A 19,326-nucleotide genomic window follows, 5' to 3' on the forward strand; every position below is an offset into this window, starting at 1 on the left:
TCTCCAGCCCAAAACAGTATTTTCTTTGTGAGAAGAAAAATCAATTTCTGTGACATACCTACATACTTTTTTAAAAAAAATACTTTACTTATTTATTTGAAAGAGAAAGGGAGAGAGAGAGAGAAAATGGGCATGCTAAGTCTTCCAGCCACTGCAAACAAACTCCAGATGCATGTGCCCCTTGTGCATCTGGATTATGTGGGTCCGACAGAATTGAACCTGGGTCCTTTGGCTTTGCAGGCGAAGGCCTTAACCACTAAGCCATCTCTCCAGCCCCTATATTCCTATTTTACATACTTTTTTTTTTGTTTATATGTTTTTTTTCAAGGTAGCATCTCGCTTTTAACCTAGGCTGACCTCGAATTGACTATGAAGTCTCAGGCTGGTGTCGAATTCACAGTGATCCTCCTACTTCTGTCTCATGAGTGCTGGGATCAAAGGCATGTGCCACCACACCTTTACGTCATTATTTATGTACTTTGTATTATTTTATTTACATAGTTTATAAGCTGTATATGTGTGCATGTATGCACACACACATAGATGTTTTTTTTTTTTCTGATTTTCTGTCATGTTGTGTCACCTTGGTAAGATAATTTTTTTGAGAGAGAGTCTCACACTGAACTCTGGGCCTTCTTGCCTTAGCCTCTCAAATACTAGAATTACCACAGGTATATACCACCAAACTGGCTGATTTTTAGATATTCTATTTGTATTTATAAGTGAGCTAGAGAGAGAAAGTGAGAGAGAGAAAGAGAGTGAGCATGGGTGTCTCAGGGCCTCTTGTTGCTGCAAACAATTCCAGACATGTGTCACTTTGTGTATATGGCCTTACAATGGGTACTGGGGAATTGAACCTGGGCTATCAAGGTTTGCAAGCAGGTGCCTGCAATTGCTGAGCCATCTCCCCAACCTCTGCTTGTTGTATAAAGGAATTTCTTCATTTTATCTAAATTACCTAATTTATCAGCATAACATCATTTGTAAAATTATCTTATTACACTTCCAACATTGTAGGCTCTCTACTCATTCATGTTTTTTTTGTTGTTGTTTATTTTTATTTATTTATTGAGAGCAACAGAGAGAGAGAGAGAATGGGCACGCCAGGGCCTCTAGCCACTGCAAACAAACTCCAGATGCATGTGCCACCTTGTGCATCTGGCTTATATAGGTCCTGGGGAATGGAGCCTCAAACCAGGGTCCTTAGGCTTCACAGGCAAGGGCTTAACCACTAAGCCATCTCTCCAGCCCTCATTCATGTTATTATTTGTGTTTTCTATTTTTTTTAGATATTTTATTTATTTGTTTGAGAGAAAGAGGCAGAGAAAGAGAATGGGTGGGCCAGGGCCTCTAGCGACTGCAAATGAACTCCAGACACATGCACCACTTTGTGCATCTGGCTTATGCGGGTACTAAGGAATCAAACCTGGGTCCTTAGGCTTCACAAGCAAGTGCCTTAACAGCTAAACCGCCTATCTCTCCAGCCCCGTGTTTTCTATTTTATAGTCAATCAAGCTGAGGCTTGTCAATTTTCTTTCTCAATCTTTCTAAACAACAAGATGGGTTTTTGTTTGTTTGTTTGTTTTGTGTCTCTGTGTCACCCAGGCTGCCCTCACACTCTCCAGCCTCCTGGGTGCTGAGGTCATACAGCTGCCTTTGGTTGTTCTGGGTACGAAGTCTAGGGCCACACATGCTAGGCAAGTACTCTACCACTAAGCTACAGCCACCAACGACCATTTCTGCTTTTCAAAGTCTCACACTTTCGTTTCAATTTCGTGGACGTCTACTGCTATCTTTAGTGTTTCCTCCCTTTCTGTTACCGTGGGGCTCATCTGCTCATCTTCTTCTGACTTCTCGGGAACGGCCGTGACAAGAACGGGAGGGATGGAGCTGCTTCTTGGGGTGACTACAGGTCAGGATTGTCCAGTGTCCCCTGTTAGCTCTTGAGCATCTGCATGACCAGCTCTCTGCATTAAATCCCTAGTATGATTTAGGCTTTCCTGTCCAGACTCTAAGGGCTGCACATGGAAGCTAGCATTTCTTTTCTTTTCTTTTTTTTTTAAATGTTTTTGTTTTATATTTATTTATTTATTTATTTGAAAGAAATAGACAGAGAAAGAGGCAGAGAGAGACTGAGAGAGAATGGGCGCGCCAGGGCCTCCAGCCACTGTAAACGAACTCCAGACGTGTGCGCCCCCTTGTGCATCTGGCTAACGTGGGTCCTGGGGAAACGAGCCTCGAACCGGGGTCCTGAGGCTTCACAGGCAAGCGCTTAACCGCTAAGCCATCTTCCCAGCCCAAAGCTAGCATTTCTTTTCCTTACTATATCATTTATTTATTTCCTATGTGTGTGTGGGGGGGGGGTACCAGGGCCTCTTGCCACTACAAATGAACACCAGACACATGCATCACTTTTTTTGTTTTTGTTGTTTTTTGAGGTAGGGTCTTGCTGTAGTCCAAGCTGAAGTAGAATTCACCACATAGTCTCAGGGTGGCCTCTAACTCACTGCAATCCTTCTACCTCTGCCTCCCGAGTGCTGGGATTAAAGAGGAGTACCACCATACCAGTATATGCACCATTTTTTGCATCTACTTTTCATATGTATGGGTGTTGGGGCATTTAACCTTGGGACTTTAGGCTTTGCAAACAAATACCTTTAACTGCTGAGCCATTTTCCCAGCTCAGCATTTCTTAAAGTTCTATGAAATACTCACCAGTTCTATGGAATGGGTTTAGAAAATGCTATATTTGTGGTGTGGTGGCACACACTTTTAATCCCAACACTCAGGAGGCCGAGGTAGGAGAATTGCTGTGAGTTCAAGGCCTGAGACTACACAGTGAATTCCAGGTCTGCCAGGGCTAGAGTGAAACCCTACCTCAAAAAAACAAAAACAAGGGCTGGAGAAATGGCTTAGCGGTTAAGCGCTTGCCTGTGAAGCCTAAGAACCCCAGTTCAAGGCTCGATTCCCCAGGACCCATGTAAGCCAGATGCACAAGGGGCGCACGTGTCTGGAGTTCGTTTGCAGTGGCTGGAGGCCCTGGTGTGCCTATTTTCTCTTTTTCTCTGCCTCTTTCTCTCTCTGTCTGTTGCTTTAAAATAAATAAATAAAAATAAACAAAAAAAAATTTAAAAAAAAGGCTACATTCTAGATGACCTCTCTCCCATCTTTTTCTTTCCTACCTTCTTCTCTTTCTCCCTACTTCCCTCTCTTCTCTCTCTCTTTCTGATACTGGGTCTCACTCTATAGCCCTGGTCTAAAACTCACAGAAATTCTCCTGTCTCAGCCTTCTAAGTGCTGGAATTATAGGCATGCACCACCATCAGACCAGACTGGCCCTTCTTGAAGATTCATACAACCACATCCAAGTCTTGGGTAGATTACTACACAGCCACCACTCACTGTCCCCCACATGCATGAGCAAGGTGTGATGCTCTGACCCACTGATAGCAAGTTTGCCCATGTAACTTGCTTCGGCCAAGAGAATGTGGGTAGAAGGAACAAGGTACCAGTTCTGGGTACAGACGATAATAGACTGTAAGTGGTCTTGGATGGTTCAGTTTGCTGCTCTGGGAACTTTTGACCTCTGCCTTGAGAAGAATGTACCCACAACCACCTCTCTAACCCGCCTCAAGGCTAAGTGGAACCGACCCTAACTCAGCTCCTGGCCTGGAACAGAACTGCTGGCAGACTGTAGGCCAGACAGAAATGCTGACTGCTGCATGCCATGCGATTATTCTGGCTGGCACATAGCAAAGCTGATTAATACCGGGCTCCAAGGGCCCCACAATAAACATACTTAGCATTGCTCAGCTTTCATTTCCCTGAACCTAACTGATCATAGAACCTTGTCTGTATTCCATAGAAAGCACTTGGGAAATAGTGATTTAAAACAAGCCAGTTGATAATGATTATGCTCAAATAGTATTACCAGAATTTGAGCCAGGTGTGGTGGTCCACACGTGTAATCCTGGCACTAAGGTTGAAGCATCAAGGTAGCTCTGGGTTACATGGAAGCCTGTCTCAGAAAAGAAGAAACAAAAATGAAAATTTATTCTTGAAAAGACGTATTCCTTGCAATAGCTTTGGCTAGCTATTCAATAGAGGTGTATGCTTCCCTTTCCTCCCCCTTCTTTCTTTCTTCCTTTCCCTTTTCTTTTGTTTTTTCTCATTCTTTCTTGCAAAATGCAAATGTAGCATTTCATAAACCTATCCCATAGAACCCATGAACATTTCACATAACTTTAAGAAATGCTGAGCTGGGGGAATGGTTCAGCAGTTAAAAGCACTTGCTTGTGAAGCCTGGATTAAAAAAAATATTTTTATTTATTTATTTGAGACGGGGGGGGGACAGACAGAGAGTGAACAGGGGCACACTTGGACCTCCTGTTATTGCAAAAGAACTCCAGACACATGTGCCATTTCGTGTATATGACTTTTATGTGGGTACTGGGGAATCAAACACAGGCTGCCAGGCTTTGCTACAAGTGTTTTTAACCATTGAGTCATCTTCTTAGCCCTCTTTCTGGATTTTTTAAGGGTTTTTTTTTTTTTTTATTTTTTACTTTTTATTTAGAGAGAGAGAGAGAAGGCGTTCCAGGGCCTCCAGCCACTGCAAACAAACTCCAGACACATGCACCACCATGTGCATCTTTCTTTTTCTTTAATTTTTTTGTTTATTTTTATTTATTTGAGAGTAACAGACAGAGAGAGAAAGAGGCAGAGAGAGAGAAAGAGAATGGGTGCGCCAGGGCTTCCAGCCACTGTAAATGAACTCCAGATGCGTGCGCCCCCTTCCTTGTACATCTGGCTAATGTGGGTTCTTGGGAATCAAGCTTCAAACTGAGGTCCTTAGGCTTCACAGGGAACCACTTAGCCACTAAGTCATCTCTCCAGTCTATGTGCATCTTTTTTACATGGGTCCTGGGGAGTCAAATCTGGGTGCTTAGGCTTTGCAGGCAAGCACCTTAACCACTAAGCTATCTCTCCAGCCTTTCTTTTTGGATTCTTTTGTTGTTGTTGTTTTTCAAGGTAGGGTCTCACTCTAGCCTAGGCTGACTTGGAATTCACTATGGAGTCTCAGGGTGACCTCGAACTCACGGTGATCCTCCTACCTCTGCCTCCCAAGTGCTTGGATTAAAGGTGTGCACCACCACACCAGGCTCTCTTTTTGGATTTTCGAGATAGGATCTCACTTTGCAGCCCATGTTGGCCTTGAATTCCTGGTGATCCTCCTGCCTCAGCTCCAGAGCACTGAGATTATAGGCATGCACCACCATGTGCTTCCAGGAATTATATAAAAGCATAATCTTGTAATCCCAGTGATGAGGAAACAGGTCCCTGGAGTTTGCTGGCTAGCCAGTCTAGCCTACTTAGGGAGCCCGAGGCCAGTGAGAGACCCTATCTCAATAACAGATGAACCATATCTGACGAATTTTTACCCTCCCCACACAGATGGGCTCATACATGTACACACACACACACAAGTGATTTCTAAGATTTATCATATTGTTAGCTGTACCTTTTGCTTTTTGTCTTGGCAACATCAGCTTAATCTAATATACTTAGAAAGGTGGGGGAGACTAAAACATCGAAACCAATATTTCAACATACTTTTGTCTCTATCCAACTCCTCATATACATAGGGTCATAGATTAAATTTTATACCCTGTAAGTTTTTCTTGGAACTTTTTATCAACTAGTTAATTGTATGGAAACTTTAAAAATATTATTTATTTATTTATTTATTTATTTATTTATTTATTTATTTAAGACAGATACAGAGAAAAAGAGGCAGAGAGTATGGGCATGAGACAGTCTCCCCAGGGCTGATTATAGGCATAAACCGCCACCCTTGGCTTGAAGAACTTCCATTTCTTAAAGAGGGAGACAGAGAAAGAGAGAAAGAGAAAGAGTGCACCAGGGCCTCCTGCCACTGCAAATAAACTCCAGACGAATGTGCCACTTTGTACATCTGGCTTTCAGTGGGTACTGGGGACTTGAACCCTAGCTGCCAGACTTTGCCAACAAGTATCTTTAACAACTAAGCCTTCTCTCTAGCCTCCAAAAGCCTCATTTCAATCCTTCCTATCAATCCTCTTTCAGCTTTGCCCAAAGAGATTGATAAGGTATAGGAAATGCCACCCCAAAATGTGGTACTTTGGCATGCTATGGGCTTTAAGCTTTAGGAAATTGAGGAAACAACAGAAGCAAAGTCTAACTTTCCCTTTTTCCCCTATAGCAAGTCCTGAAGCTGGAAAATTCTTTTTCTCACCCTCTGCCCTAAGGCAGGCTATAAAACCTAAGCAGAACTCATAAGCCCAGCACTTAGAATGCAGGCAGGATTGCCACAAGTTCGAGGTTAGCCTGGTCTACATCGTGAGTTCTAGGCCAGCCAGAGTTACAGAGTGAGAACCTGCCTCATCTCATATGACAGGCATTCTGCCCTAAACTCTTAGGGAAGGAATGTCACACAGGGCTATCTTGCTAAGCGGCTCCACTTTAGCACACCCAGTGGAGTGTGAGGAGATTGAGACAGTCTAGTTATGAAGGTCCTGCTCGCCTCAAATTCTCAATCCTCCTGTTCCACCTGTCAAGCTCTGGGATTTCAGGAGTGCACCAAAAGCCTGGCCACTCTTGGGGTTTTTATTTCTGCCAGTTCTGCCACAGAAAGCAAGCATTAAATCAAGTTGTATGTTTTCCTGTTGTTAATCTGTCTTTTGTTATAAGGATTTAGCCATGAACCTTCAGGTAAAAAAGAGATTACTTTCCTTCCCTGCAGGACTTTCCCACCGGGAAGATGACAGTGTGAAATCCAAGACAGGTGAGTGAAAATGGAAAGTGTCCTAACTGTGGCTTCTTTTCAGGTCATGTAAATCAAGGGCCATCACTCCTGCCGCCTCGATTGGTGAGCTGCTGGAAGTGAGGACATCCCCGACTCAAGTCAGTCTTGAGGGAGCAGATGCCTTCTTGTGGCTGGACAAACCACCCAGCCCAAAGCAGCCTAGGGGAGGACCGGGGTTATCTCGGCTCACAGCCTCAGAGGGAAGCTTTGTCCTGGCCGAGCAGAGGCTGGACATCACCTCTTGTCATGTCAGCCAAAGGGAGCAGCAAGAGTGCGCTAACCTCCCAGTAGGGCTGGACTAATCACCCTCAGCCCCACGAGCACACACTTCCTATGGGGGGCATTTTGCATTGCAAGCGCTGCTCTTGTTCCCATCAACACACTCCCTCCGCTGCGGACGTAGAGCCCTCCTGCGGGCTCCCAGAGTCAGCTTTCACTGTGCTGCTTGTGCTGCACCGCCGGCAAGTTTTCATCCCCAAACCGTGAACCCCAACACCACTAGGGTGGATTTCTCTGGCAAAGTGAGAGAATCACAACCTGACAGAGGAGGTGGAGAGAAGCGGCCTGACAGCCCCAGTCACAGCTGCACTCCCAAGAGCATCCATTCTCAGAAAGAGTGCATATCTAATCTGGAATCCAATGCCCCCATCAAATCTGTCTGGGCTGGGCCGGGGCTGGGGAGATGCAAATGACCTCTTTCACCATTATGAGGATCTGAGTTCCATCTCTGCCGCCCACCTAAATTCCGGGTGTGCCGATGCTCACCTGTACTCTAGCCCTAGGAAAACAGGTGGGGGGATTTTTGGGGCTCACTGGCCAGCTAGTGTAGCCTAACTGGTGAGTTCCAGACCAGTGAAAGACCTTGGGTAGCATTCCTGCTGTTCACACTGAGGTCATCCTCTGGTCTGCACAGGCATGCACATGCACACACTAGAAAAATGACTGTGAGCGCAGCTATCCTTGGGAAGAGCTTCTTACATTTGGAGGTTAATATTGTTAAATATAATCATGTCTAGCCAGGCATGGTGGTGCATGCCTATAATCCAAGCATTTGGGAGATGAAGGCAAGAGGGTTATTTCAAGGTCATATTCTGCTACATATGGAGTTTGAAGTCAGTCTGGACCACATGTGACCCTGACTAAAAATCAAGAAAATCCCACCTGTGTCTGAAATTTCTTAAGTGCTGGAGAGATGGCTTAGTGGTTAAGACACTCGCCTGCAAAGCCCTAGGACCCAGGTTCAATCCCCCAGGACCCACGTAAGCCAGATGAACATGGTGGTGTATGCATTTAGAGTTCGTTTGCAGAGGCTGGAGGCTGTGTACGCTCATTCTCTTTCTCTAATAAATGAACAAATGAAAATAAAAAATAAAATAAAACTTCTCAAGATGGAGACAGGAGCTGGGGATGCAGGTCTGTGGTGGAGTGCTGCCTTGCATGCATCAGGCCCTGAGCGGGGAGGTCCTCATTTTGCTGACAGCAAAATCATTTTAAAAATTCATAATTTCACTTTGAAAAAAATAAAACATATCTCAGTTTTATGTTTTAGATAATTTATTATTAAATGGAGAAGTCAAAGCAAAAGTGGAGTAGGACAAATGTTAAAGATAATTGTAAAACACCATTTTTTTTTGTAAAATACTATTCTGGATTTTCTAAAGTTAGAAACAGGAAAAGTATTGAACGATAAGATACTTGTTCAAATTAAGTCTTTTTAGAAGCTCGTGATTTGAAAGGAACACAGCTTTTCTCTGAAAATAAAAATTGTCCTCAAAGGCCACAATTTAAAGAGACAGAACAAAGAGCTTGCTCATCAACACACTGGATCTCTCACGCATACTCAGGAATGGCAAAGCAGAGAGTTTCTTAGTTCACTGCTTCCACCTGGCAAACGAACTCAGCTCGCCTTCTGACTTAAGACACCTGAACGGCAGGAGGGCTGCACATCGCACACGCTCCGTTCCTGCGGCACCACATTGGAAAGCAAGAGGGTTAGAAAGACCCGCAGCTGGCTCGCTAGTGGAGCGCTTAACTGCGAGAAGCCTGCCTTTCTGTTCACGCCACACCCCCGCCAACGCTCACTTCCACTTACTTTACTGATACGGTTTAGGTATTTTCCACACCTAGAATGTTCTGCTTGAACGTAACATGATTCCTCTAAGAACCCCCCCCCCCGAAAAAAAAGGAACTTTAAATCGCTCTGTATTCCAAGGCCACGTTCTCCTACCACACTGTCCACAACGTCATTCTGAGTTCATCCAAGCGACAGCACTGGGGCAGAGAAAAGCTGTGGGAATTCTCCTATTACGATTTAAAATTTATATTTGAGCTGGGCGTGATGGTGCACGCCTTTAATCCCAGCACTCGGGAGGCAGAGGTAGGAGGGTCACTGTGAGTTTGAGGCCAGCCTGGGACTACACGGTAAATTCCAGGTCAGCCTGAGCTACAGAGAGGCCCTACCTCGAAAAACTAAAAACAAACAAAAATTGTATTTGCCACTTAAGGGTCATCTTAAAGGAAGTCCACTTCTGCCAGTATATTCTTTTCCAAAGACAGGCAGCATCTATCTATTGCTTGGCACATGACATGGGGTTCCCCGACTGTCCCCATTGACACTCCTGATACACCAAGACCATGAAGGCAACTACAGCTGTCCCAGAGGTGCACCTCACCCAGTGAGGAGCGGAACAGGCTGGATATGGTCGTCTGCAGAGGACATCTACTGGGCAATGTGACTCCAGAGGGCTCCACTGCCTTAAATGAGAGCCATTATCTTTGTACCTGCTTCCATGGTAACAGAGGTCCTGGTGTGGCTCTAGGAGATCCAGTGAGCTCTCCATTCTGCTTTCAGGACAGATGGAGGCCACCCGCGGAAAGTGATACCAGCCGAGCCGCCAATAACCTGGAGCACCTGGCATAATAAGGTTGTATTCAAAGGAAATAATGCACAGCTTGTTCTTGCCAATACTGGGGGGAAGTACTGCTGCCACTTTCTTTACTCCAGCACTGCACAGGTTGGCAGGAGGCTCTACAAAGCAAGGGCCAGGGTAGGGGTCAGGGTAGGGAAGGCAGGTGAGCAGGGGGCAGCCAGATGTGCAGCGCCCGCCCCACCCCCCCCACCCCCGCCGCTGGAGTTGGCTCAAGTGAACTCACACAGTTGGCTGGGGAACATGTCTGGTCCACATCCAATTCCACAGTGGTCACTTCCATTGACACAGTAACAAGAAAGAAATGTCCACCATCACAGGAGCGGCAAGTTGAGTTTGAGCTGTGACATCCCTATCTATACTAAATTTACCTTGGTTTAACCTAGGGAGATTTTTAAGTAAGGATCTTTGCTTTTTGCATTATTTCGTACTCAATTCCTCTACAACTTTGGCCCCAAAGCCCTAAGAAAAGTCCATTCAAACATTTAATCACAATAATCCAGGTCACCAAATACATCCAAATCCACCTCCTCCTAGAGGTAGTGGGGAGAGGCAGGATGCGCCAAGGTAGAAACCTTCGTGCAGGTCAAAAGTGTTCCCCCAAGCACTTTTCTTTTTGAGACAGGGCCTCGTGTAGCCCAAGCTGGCCTCAAACTTGCTATTTATCTGAGGATGGCCTTGAACTTCTGATCCTCCTGCCTCCAGCTCCCAAGTGCTAGAATTACAGGCTTTGCCATCAGCCTGGTTCACGTGGTGCTGGGGCCCCAACCCAGGGCTTCGTGCATGCCAAGCAAGCATTCTACCAACTGAACTACATCTCAAGACTTTCTTTGGAAATGTTCCTTTCAAAAAGAGCCCTCTGCTACATTTTACTTTATGGAAAAAAAAATAGTAAAATATTTTGAAAACTCAAAATACCTATCAGGAGAGTTACACAAGCCCAAAGAGATGTGAACCAGATGCCAAGTGTGCAGTGGCTGGGCCGGAGCCTGCACCTGGGACCAACCTGCCAGGAACCAGACAGCAGCCAGTGTCCCCAGACTGGGCCACCCGTCTGCTGGACCTGAAGCAGACAGGAACAAGGAGAACTTTCTTTTTTAAAAGCATCTCCTTTTGTGGTTTGGATTTGGGTTTTTTCCCGATATTAGAGAATTCCAAGAGTTTGGGTTAACAGGAAATACAAATGGAATGGAACTCAATTCTCCAGATTGAACACATATGGGTGCCACAATCTACTGAATTAGCTCCATTTTTGTGGCAACGAAGACACCCATGGCTGAAATTTCTCAAAACTCACTGTTTCCACCCCGGGACTTTCCCATGCTCTTCGGCCCAGCCAATGGACAGAGAGCTCAACTGCAGCCCTCCCTTGTCCACACCGCTACCATTGCCCTTTTGCTTAGGCCATCTACTTATTTTCTTATCAGATGGGACTTTGGGAAAACTGCACCAACAAACCAAGACACACCCTCCTTTTTAAAAACTAGTTGAAAATTTCAAAACAAAACCAAGCATTTCCATCATTATAAAAATCATTTTTTTTTCCTTCTTCTTCCCCTGGCTGGGCTTCGAGGTATCTCCAGGTTAGATTCCTCTGGGGCTGGAATGACGTGCACAGGTAATGTCAGCCAGCTTGCCGAGGATGGTCTGGGGACCAGGGCAGCGGCAGAACAGCTGGTCCAACCCCAAGCAGCCAGCTCAAGTCAGCATTCATCTGAGAGACCGTCGCTGCCCAGGAACTCTGTGGCCTCAAGCTCCACGCTGGACAGAAACCTCCTCAGCTTCTTGTGGCAGTTGTAATCCAGGGTGGTGGTGTAGATGCTCTTGGGGAACTTGGGATAGACGATGGTGGTGCTGAGGAAGCGCGTGGGCTTGTGGCGGGGCTCGAAGCGCACCTCGGCCTTGTAGTTGCGCCATGTGCAGTTGGGGATGCAGGTAACCGTCTGGCTGCAGGAAGCCACTGCCAGGCCCAGGGGCAGTTGAACATCATCGATGAAGTGCCGCTCCGAGTCATACTTGACGGAGGAAGTGTACCTGGGGGGGGGGGGGGCGGGACATAAGACAGCATGAAACTGCTCCTGAGCTAGGCGCGTGGGGTGCTGGGTCCTGACTGTGAGCCTGAATCTCCCCTGTGGCGCAAACACTGAGGATGTGGTCGGGCCAATGAGAGGCAGCATAGAGTTTGTGAAATATGCTCTCTGAGCCAGGCCCCAGCATTCCAAATACTTTCACAGGACCTGACTAAGATGCAGAGACGACGGTCATGGTGACCCGGGGTGGGTGAACGAATAGACAGGTGGATGGATTTTCAGGGCAGAGGATAGACCCCAGGGCCTCCTTTGCTAGGTGAGGGCTACAGCCCCAGCCCAGAGCTAGGACTCAAATGCAGGCATGCAGAATTTGAAGGTTTACTCTAAGCTCACCATTTTCCAATGTAGAGACATTGGATTCTATTCTCACTCACTTAAGCAAGAGGCCCTTGGCCCATGACTTAACCCATATGTGCCTCAGTTTCCTCTTTTTGTAAAGGGTACCCAATAAAGGGCCAGTATGTCCATGCCATGCAGCAAGTACTGTCAGGGGAATTACTGTCATCTACAGCACAAAGACTTTTTGCTCAAGGACATCTGGTCATGTCTGTGACATCAGTCCTATAAGATTACATTGCTTTGGGATGTAGCAGCCTTCTCAGTTGGTGAAAGTACACTGTAGCATGGTCGCACAATGGCAAAACCATGGAACGGCCCGTCCTCTGCTGCTAAGCAAGGCGTCACTGTCCCCCGAAGGAGGAGGAACCTGCTGCTGTGTGGCAGGCAAGCAGCTTCTCAGTGACCAGTTGCTTTCCTGAGAGGAGGAAGAAAGCCAGCCCTCCTGAGAGCTGCTTCTGAAAGCTTGCCTATGGAAGGTCCTAGTGTCTGGTCCACCTTGGCCTTTGGGCTAGAAACCTTCCAACCCCAGGGAATCAAGGGACCTGACCACATCAGAGAAAGCCAGCCACAATCCTCATATCCATAAAGTAACTTACCATTTAAATCCCTCAGCTACCTATTATTTTTAAGTCCTTTGTTGATTTAGGAGTTAATTTTTTAAAATTTTTATTTATTTATTTATTTATTTGACAGAGAAAGAGGGAGAGAGAGAGAATGAATGGGTGCACCAGGGCCTCCAGCCACTGCAAACAAATGAACTCCAGACATGTGCACTCCCTTATGCATCTGGTTAACGTGGGTCCTGGGGAATCAGACCTGGGTCCTTTGGCTTTGCAGGCAAATGCCTTAACCACTAAGCCATCCTCCAACTTGAGTTAATTTTTTTTTTTTTTGAGATAGGCACTCACTAAGTAGCCCAGGATGGCCTAGAACTCCTGACCCTCCTGTCTCAGCTTCCTAAGTGCTGGGATTACAAGACTACCACACCCATCTGGAGGTTAATTTTTTAAAATATCTTGTTTTTATTTATTTATTAGAGAGACAGAAAGAGAGAGAGAGAGAGAGAGAACGGGCACACCAGGGCCTCCAGCCACTGCAAACAAACTCCAGACACATGTACCACCATGTGCATCTGGCTGACGTGGGTTCTAGAGAATCAAACCTGGGTGCTTAGGCTTTGCAGACAAGTGCCTTAAACTGCTAAGCCATCTCTCCAGCCCTGAAGGGTTAATATTTTATAGGAGCAAAGCATCAGTAACTTTGCTATATTATTATTTTTTATTTATTTGAGAAAGAGAGAGAGAGAAAGAATATGGATGCATCAGGGACTTGTCCCTCTGCAAATGAACTCCACACTTTGTGCATCTGGCTTTATGTGGGTACTGGGGAATCAAGTGCAGGCTATTAGGCTTTGCAAGAAAGTACCTGTAACTGCTGAGCCACCTCTAGCTCTTGGTTATATGATTATTGCAGCTTGAAGTACGCACGAGCATTACACAGAGATGCATGTAGAGCAGCCCCTGCTTTTGGTCAGGTGAGTAAAAGCCAGCATTGTTTTCTTTGAGGTGTAGGGTTGGGGGGGTCTGTTTTCTCTGTGTAGGTCACAAAGAGGCTGGTGGGAACTAAGGTCATCAAGTCATGTTTCATTTTGTTGGAAACACAAGCCTCACAGGGATAAAAGGTGAACCTGCTCACCTCCAGAATGGATGATCCTCCCTCTGTTCTACATCAAAGGGCCCTTTGTGTTCATTCATGCACCTGAAACTCCAGCTACAAAGTCCTCGTCGCCAAAAGTAAAATTCCTTTCTCTCAAAAACACTGATCTTTACTGGACCCTCTCCATGACTCTTTGTCCCTGATAATCCTGTGAGATCATTCTCAAAGGAATTTCTTGGTGGCATTATGAGACAGGGTCATAGCGCTTGGAAGAGGGGATGGAGGAGGTGAAAAGGAATTAATATTCAAAACATGCCAACAGCTAACTAATTTTTAAATAATAAGCAATCATATATCAAATTAAAAAAATAATTTGAGGCTGGGCGTAGTGACGCACACCTTTAATCCCAGCACTCAGGAGGCAGAGGGAGGAGGATCACCATGAGTTTGAGGCCACCCTGAATCAGCGTAGTGAATTCCAGGTCGGCCTGGGCTAGAGCGAGGCCCTACCTTGAAAAAAAAAAACAAAAAAGACAACAACAAACAAACAAAAAGCTAAAATCAGGGTCTGACATACTTACCTTACTTCCTTTGGTGGTAAGGGGTCAAATTCCACTCCTTCGCCGAAAGACAGGGGGCAGAGCCGTTGCGAGCAGGTGGCAGCCAGCACATGGGGAAGAGATGCTGGGTTCTTCTGGGCCAGAGGAGAATGCTGTTAGGAGCTGCAACTGACAGGCTAAAACCCACACTGCACAAAAGGCTGGCCCTCGGAGCCTCCACTCGTGGGACTGTGACTTGTGCCCTCTCCTTGACCTGCCAGGGAAAGGCACTGGACAAGGAGCCAGGATGTCTGGGTTCAAATTCAAGCTTCCTCCAGCACCCTTGCCCCCTTATTTCTTTACAAGCTCAGCACTGAACGCAGGACCTTACGCATGCTAGGCAAGTGCTCAAACTCTGAGTTACAGCTCTAGCTTCCTCCACCTGGGTCCGCACTGAATGTCATGCCACAAGAGTAAGAGGCATGTCACAAGTCCTGTGTCCTCATCTGCACGCCGGAGGGGAAGGGGTGCCCTCCCCCATTCCATCACTGTGGTTTTGTGAAAGGCAGAAAAGAGGAAACAGACTTGAGCTCCACATCACCAGGGCTGCGCCTCAGAGCCAGGCGCTGCTGTACCATGGAGGCCTGTGGTGAGAAAGTGCTGATGAACCCAAGCTCAGCTCTCCAGAACCCTCAATTACATGGCACCCCCTCTGTCATTGTCTCAGCAATGTCTCAGAAAGGCCAAAGCAAAAAAAAAAAAAAAAAAAAAAAGTCAAGGGGGATTTTTTTTTAAAAGATTCACCCCTACTTCCCCACCTCCTTTGCCTCTGGGGTCCTCAGATCCAAACTCATCCAAGATCCCACTATGCTGTAAGAGGCGCCTAGAGACATTCTTGCTCTGCGTTGCCCTCCACTAGCTAGAAACCTCGGTGCTGGAGGAGGGCAGCCTCCTGGAGAAGGGGGCTGCCTCTGCTTCATAGGGACGACTCAGGGGGCTGTGGTTCCATCCTGGTCACCCAGTTTACTAGAATAAAGAATCAAGCCTCCTGTGCACAGTGCCGTGAGGCCTCAGCAGCTCTTTCCTGTGCTCCCTGTTTCATTGGAATCTGTCATTTTCTTTGGCTAATTGAAGAGCAGGACCTACATGTGTGCCAGGGTGTGGAAGCGGCAGTCAGTCCCACCCCCGGGACAGGAAAGGAGGCAAGTGTTTTCAGAAGGTTGGCCCTGAGACCGACCAGGACAAGAGTTCAGCAAGGAGAACAGGCTGGAAAAATTGCAAAAGCCAAAGGAATTAGGAGAGTGGCAGAAGGTCCTTTGGGGTGCAGCTCTTGGTCCTGGAGAGAATTTAGAAAGCCCAGGGAAGGGGGAAGGAATGCAGGCTCAAGCCAAGGTCAGTGGATGGAAGGGGTGTGTTTCTTGCTGCTCCAGGCCAGGGAATAGTCTTGACAGTGGACCCTGCTGGGCTCGCAGCTTAGCAGCAGGACAACTTCCCAGGCAGCTCTGGGGGCTGTGAGATGAGGAAGCCACCAGGAGGAGGTAGACGCTCCCACAGGGGTCTTCTAGGTCCCAAGGCCACTCTGGCTTCTCCTGCCCCGCTTTCTCTGCTCCTCCATCCCTGCGCATCCAGGTACAAGAGGAAGATGAGGTGAGGTAGGGTGGAGTAGAGGCGATGACAGAGCACAAGGTGCCTCTGGAGAATGGAGGCCAAGCCACGGGTTCTGGCCTCAAGCATTGAGGAAGACTTCGCCCAGGAGGCACGAGTCAGGCATGGAAGGGCCACAGGACGTGGTTGAGAGAGGTGAGGGGCAGGCGGCCCACCAAGTAGAGGAAGCAGTTATCAGAAGCACAGAGTGCGTCTGACCTATGGCCAGGGCAGGTGGAAGACAGGTTAGATGAGGAGGGCTCTGAAGGCCAAGTTCACAGGAGACAGGGTCAGTAGATCGAGAACGCCAGCAATGCTCCAAAGTCCATCCTTAAGGATGGCACCCTAGGGGAGGGACGGTCAGTAGTCCTTCCCAGCCCCACTTTTAGCTTTCACTGTAGGCAGGATGTGGCCTCCCCTATGCTGGGCTCTGCCTAAAGGCAAAACATCAACTGAACAGTTCCTAAGAAAAAACAGACTTGGAGATTTTTTTTTTACTTGAAATAGATTTTAAAGTAAAAGGATTAATTTTTTTAAAGTCCTGGCCACCTGGAGGCCTCCCATTTAATTAAGTCAGGACAGTGGGTTAGGTATTCAGGATAAGGGGGGCCACGAGGAGAGGGGAGGCTTAGGAAGCACTCTTCTCCAAAGATCCCCAAAGCTTGTCCCTCTAGGCTCTGAGCACACCCCCTTCGGGGCCCCACCATAGGGAGCAAAGCCGCGGGGCGTGGGCCCACGGGTGGGGAGAGAGCCTGTTTCCTAGTCGGTGTCCCGGGGGGCCCCACCCGGCCAGCCTGGGCAGGAATGTGGTCGAGCCGCAGCCTGGCAGTCCCGGGGGCCGCCACTTCGAAGGGAGGAGACGGCGGGTCGGCTCGCCTCTCCCGGGGCTCCCGCGCCTCCCAGGCGATGACAATTTTCCAGCCACCGGCTCCAGCTGGCCAGGCTCTCTCTCTCGCAGCACTCCCGCCCCGGGCTCCCGGCGATGGCCACGCCGTCCCGACGGGTGGGTGGCAGCAATGGACAACGAGTCACCGGCGAGGCGAGGGTCTGGGGGGGATCCCCACGTACCCCCTCCTCCGGGGCCGGTAGCGGGTGGGCTTGGGGAGGAAAAGAAGACGGTGCGCGCGCGCGCGGGGCCACTCACCGGGGCTGCGGGGGGCGCCGCCGCCGCGTCGGGCTCCAGCGCCCCGGGCACCGCCACGCGCTCCGCGCCGCCGCCCGCGGCCGCCGCGAGCCCCCAGTGGCTGGGGCTGGGGCTGGGGGGCAGCCCGGAGTCCGGGCTGTCCAGGACGCCGTCGCCCTTCTTCTTCGTGTCCACGAGCTCGGGGACATCCTGCAGGCTCAGCCGGCCCACCATGGCTGTGCGTGTGCGCTCGCGCGCGGCGGCGGCGGGGCGCAGAGCTCGGGCCCGGGGCGCGGAGGGGAGGTCGAGGGCGAGCGAGGAGCGGCCGCACACGCGGGCCGGGGCCGCTGCCCTCCCGGCCGCCCTCCCTGCCCCGCAGCCCGCGCGCGGTCGGGGTCTCGCCGGCGGCCGTGCTCGAGGCCCCGCCCTCCGCCCCGCCCCGCCCGGTTCCGCGGGGACGGCCCTGCCCGCGCTGTCCGGCCCGGCGCCAGGGGCCGCTGCGCTCCCGCCGTGCGCCGCTCGCTGGGGCTGCGCTCCGCCTGCCTGCCCGGCCCGGCCCGGCCCCGCCGACCCGTCCCGTCCCGTCCCGTCCCGGGCGCCGCGCGCCGGGGTCCCGCGCCGGTCCGGGTGGGCGCGGGTATCCCGTTCGCGCCCTGCCTCTGAGGACGCGTTGACCCCTTGCCCTGTCCCAGCGGAGCCCGGGAGGCGCTAATATCTCCAAATCTGGCAGGCCAGAGCCGGAGCAGTGTCCCAGCCCGTGGAGGCCTCGGGGAACGAGCGAACAACTGGAAATTATTAATACTTAATGCGCTTCGTATGGCTCCGGCCGCCTGTTGGCTCAGCAAAGCTGGCTCTGGCTGTCACGTCGGGCCCCGGAGGAAAGACGGCCTACATGGTACTCCTCCGGACTCCCAGGGGCGTCGATAATCCCCTGCCTGGTGCTCAGGGCAGGCAGGGAAGTTCTGCAGGGGGTGGGGGGCAGGTAGAGGGAGTGGAGTGTCAGATCTCCTACAGGGTCCAGTTCAGCAAGCTGCCCAGCAGCTCTCTCAGGGGCCAGGGGCGCTCTAGTGGGGGCCACAGTTTTTCACTCATAAGAACTTGTGTGTCCCTGAAAGGGTCTTTCAATAGTTTATTTGTGAACAGAGAGACAGACAGAGAATGGGCACACCAGGGCCTCCAGCCACTGCAAACGAACTCCAGATGCACGAGCCACTTTTTTACATCGGGCTTTACGTGGGTACAGAACCTTGTCTGGGTCGTTAGGCTTTGCAAGCAAGCACCTTAAAGCCTGAGCCATCTCTCCAGTCCCAAGGGATCCCTTTTTCTTTTTAAAAAATATTATACACACACACGCATATATATATATATATATATATATATATATATATATATATATATATATATATATATTATTGACAACTTCAAATCCATTGTTGTTTTCTCATAGAGATGCACACGTTGGGCAGCAAGCACGGAGAGGCGCTGCGCTTCCCTGGAGTTTCCGATGGCGCTCAGCTGGGTACTCTAGGCCCCGGCCTCGGCCAGACCCACACAGCAAGTGCAAGCTCTGAAGTGCCTCACTCTAGGCCGCAGGGCTTCCCCGGCTAGATAAGAGGTGGGCTCTGTTCATTACCCATCACGACAGCCGCACTCCCATGCCTGCAAATACAATGTTTCCTACTTGGGGCAGACCTGTTAAAAGCAGAAATGTAGCTTGGCATGGTGCCGCATGCCTTTAATCCCAGCACTCGAGAGGCAGAGGTAGGAGGATCACTGTGAGTTCAAGGCCAGCCTGAGACTACATAGTGAATTCCAGGTCAGCCTGGGCTAGAGCAAGACCCTACCTCAAAAAACCAAAACCAGGGCTGGAGAGATGGCTTAGTAGTTAAGGCACTTGCCTGCAATGCCAAAGGACCTCGGTTCGATTCCCCAGGACCCACATAAACTGGATGCACAACGTGGTACATGCATCTGGAGTTTGGCTGCGGTGACTGGAGGCCTTGGCACACCCATTCTTTCTCTCTTCCTCTGCCTCATTCTCTCTCTCAAATAAATAAAAATAAAATATTAAAAAAAACAAAAACAACACAAAAAAGCAGAGGTGTACAGTGAGCAGATCTGTTGGCAAAGTTCAATATTCCTTCCTCTCTACCTATCATTGTCA

The 19,326-nt window shown here is 49.0% G+C and overlaps 1 protein-coding gene across 1 annotated transcript; it reads right to left on the bottom strand.

The window, feature by feature from the left end:
* Window positions 1–8,380: 8,380 nt before the first annotated feature.
* Window positions 8,381–17,411, bottom strand: Rflnb (refilin B). Its single transcript, XM_045159042.1, has 3 exons — window positions 17,184–17,411; window positions 14,438–14,547; window positions 8,381–11,805 (listed from the first exon to the last, which is right to left on the bottom strand). The coding sequence occupies exons 1-3, from the start codon at window positions 17,394–17,396 to the stop codon at window positions 11,475–11,477; spliced, it is 654 nt and encodes a 217-aa protein (XP_045014977.1). The 5' UTR covers window positions 17,397–17,411; the 3' UTR covers window positions 8,381–11,474.
* Window positions 17,412–19,326: the final 1,915 nt, after the last annotated feature.

Source organism: Jaculus jaculus, chromosome 9 (assembly GCF_020740685.1).
Source record: "Jaculus jaculus isolate mJacJac1 chromosome 9, mJacJac1.mat.Y.cur, whole genome shotgun sequence".
In the NCBI taxonomy this organism is placed as follows: Eukaryota; Metazoa; Chordata; class Mammalia; order Rodentia; family Dipodidae; genus Jaculus; species Jaculus jaculus.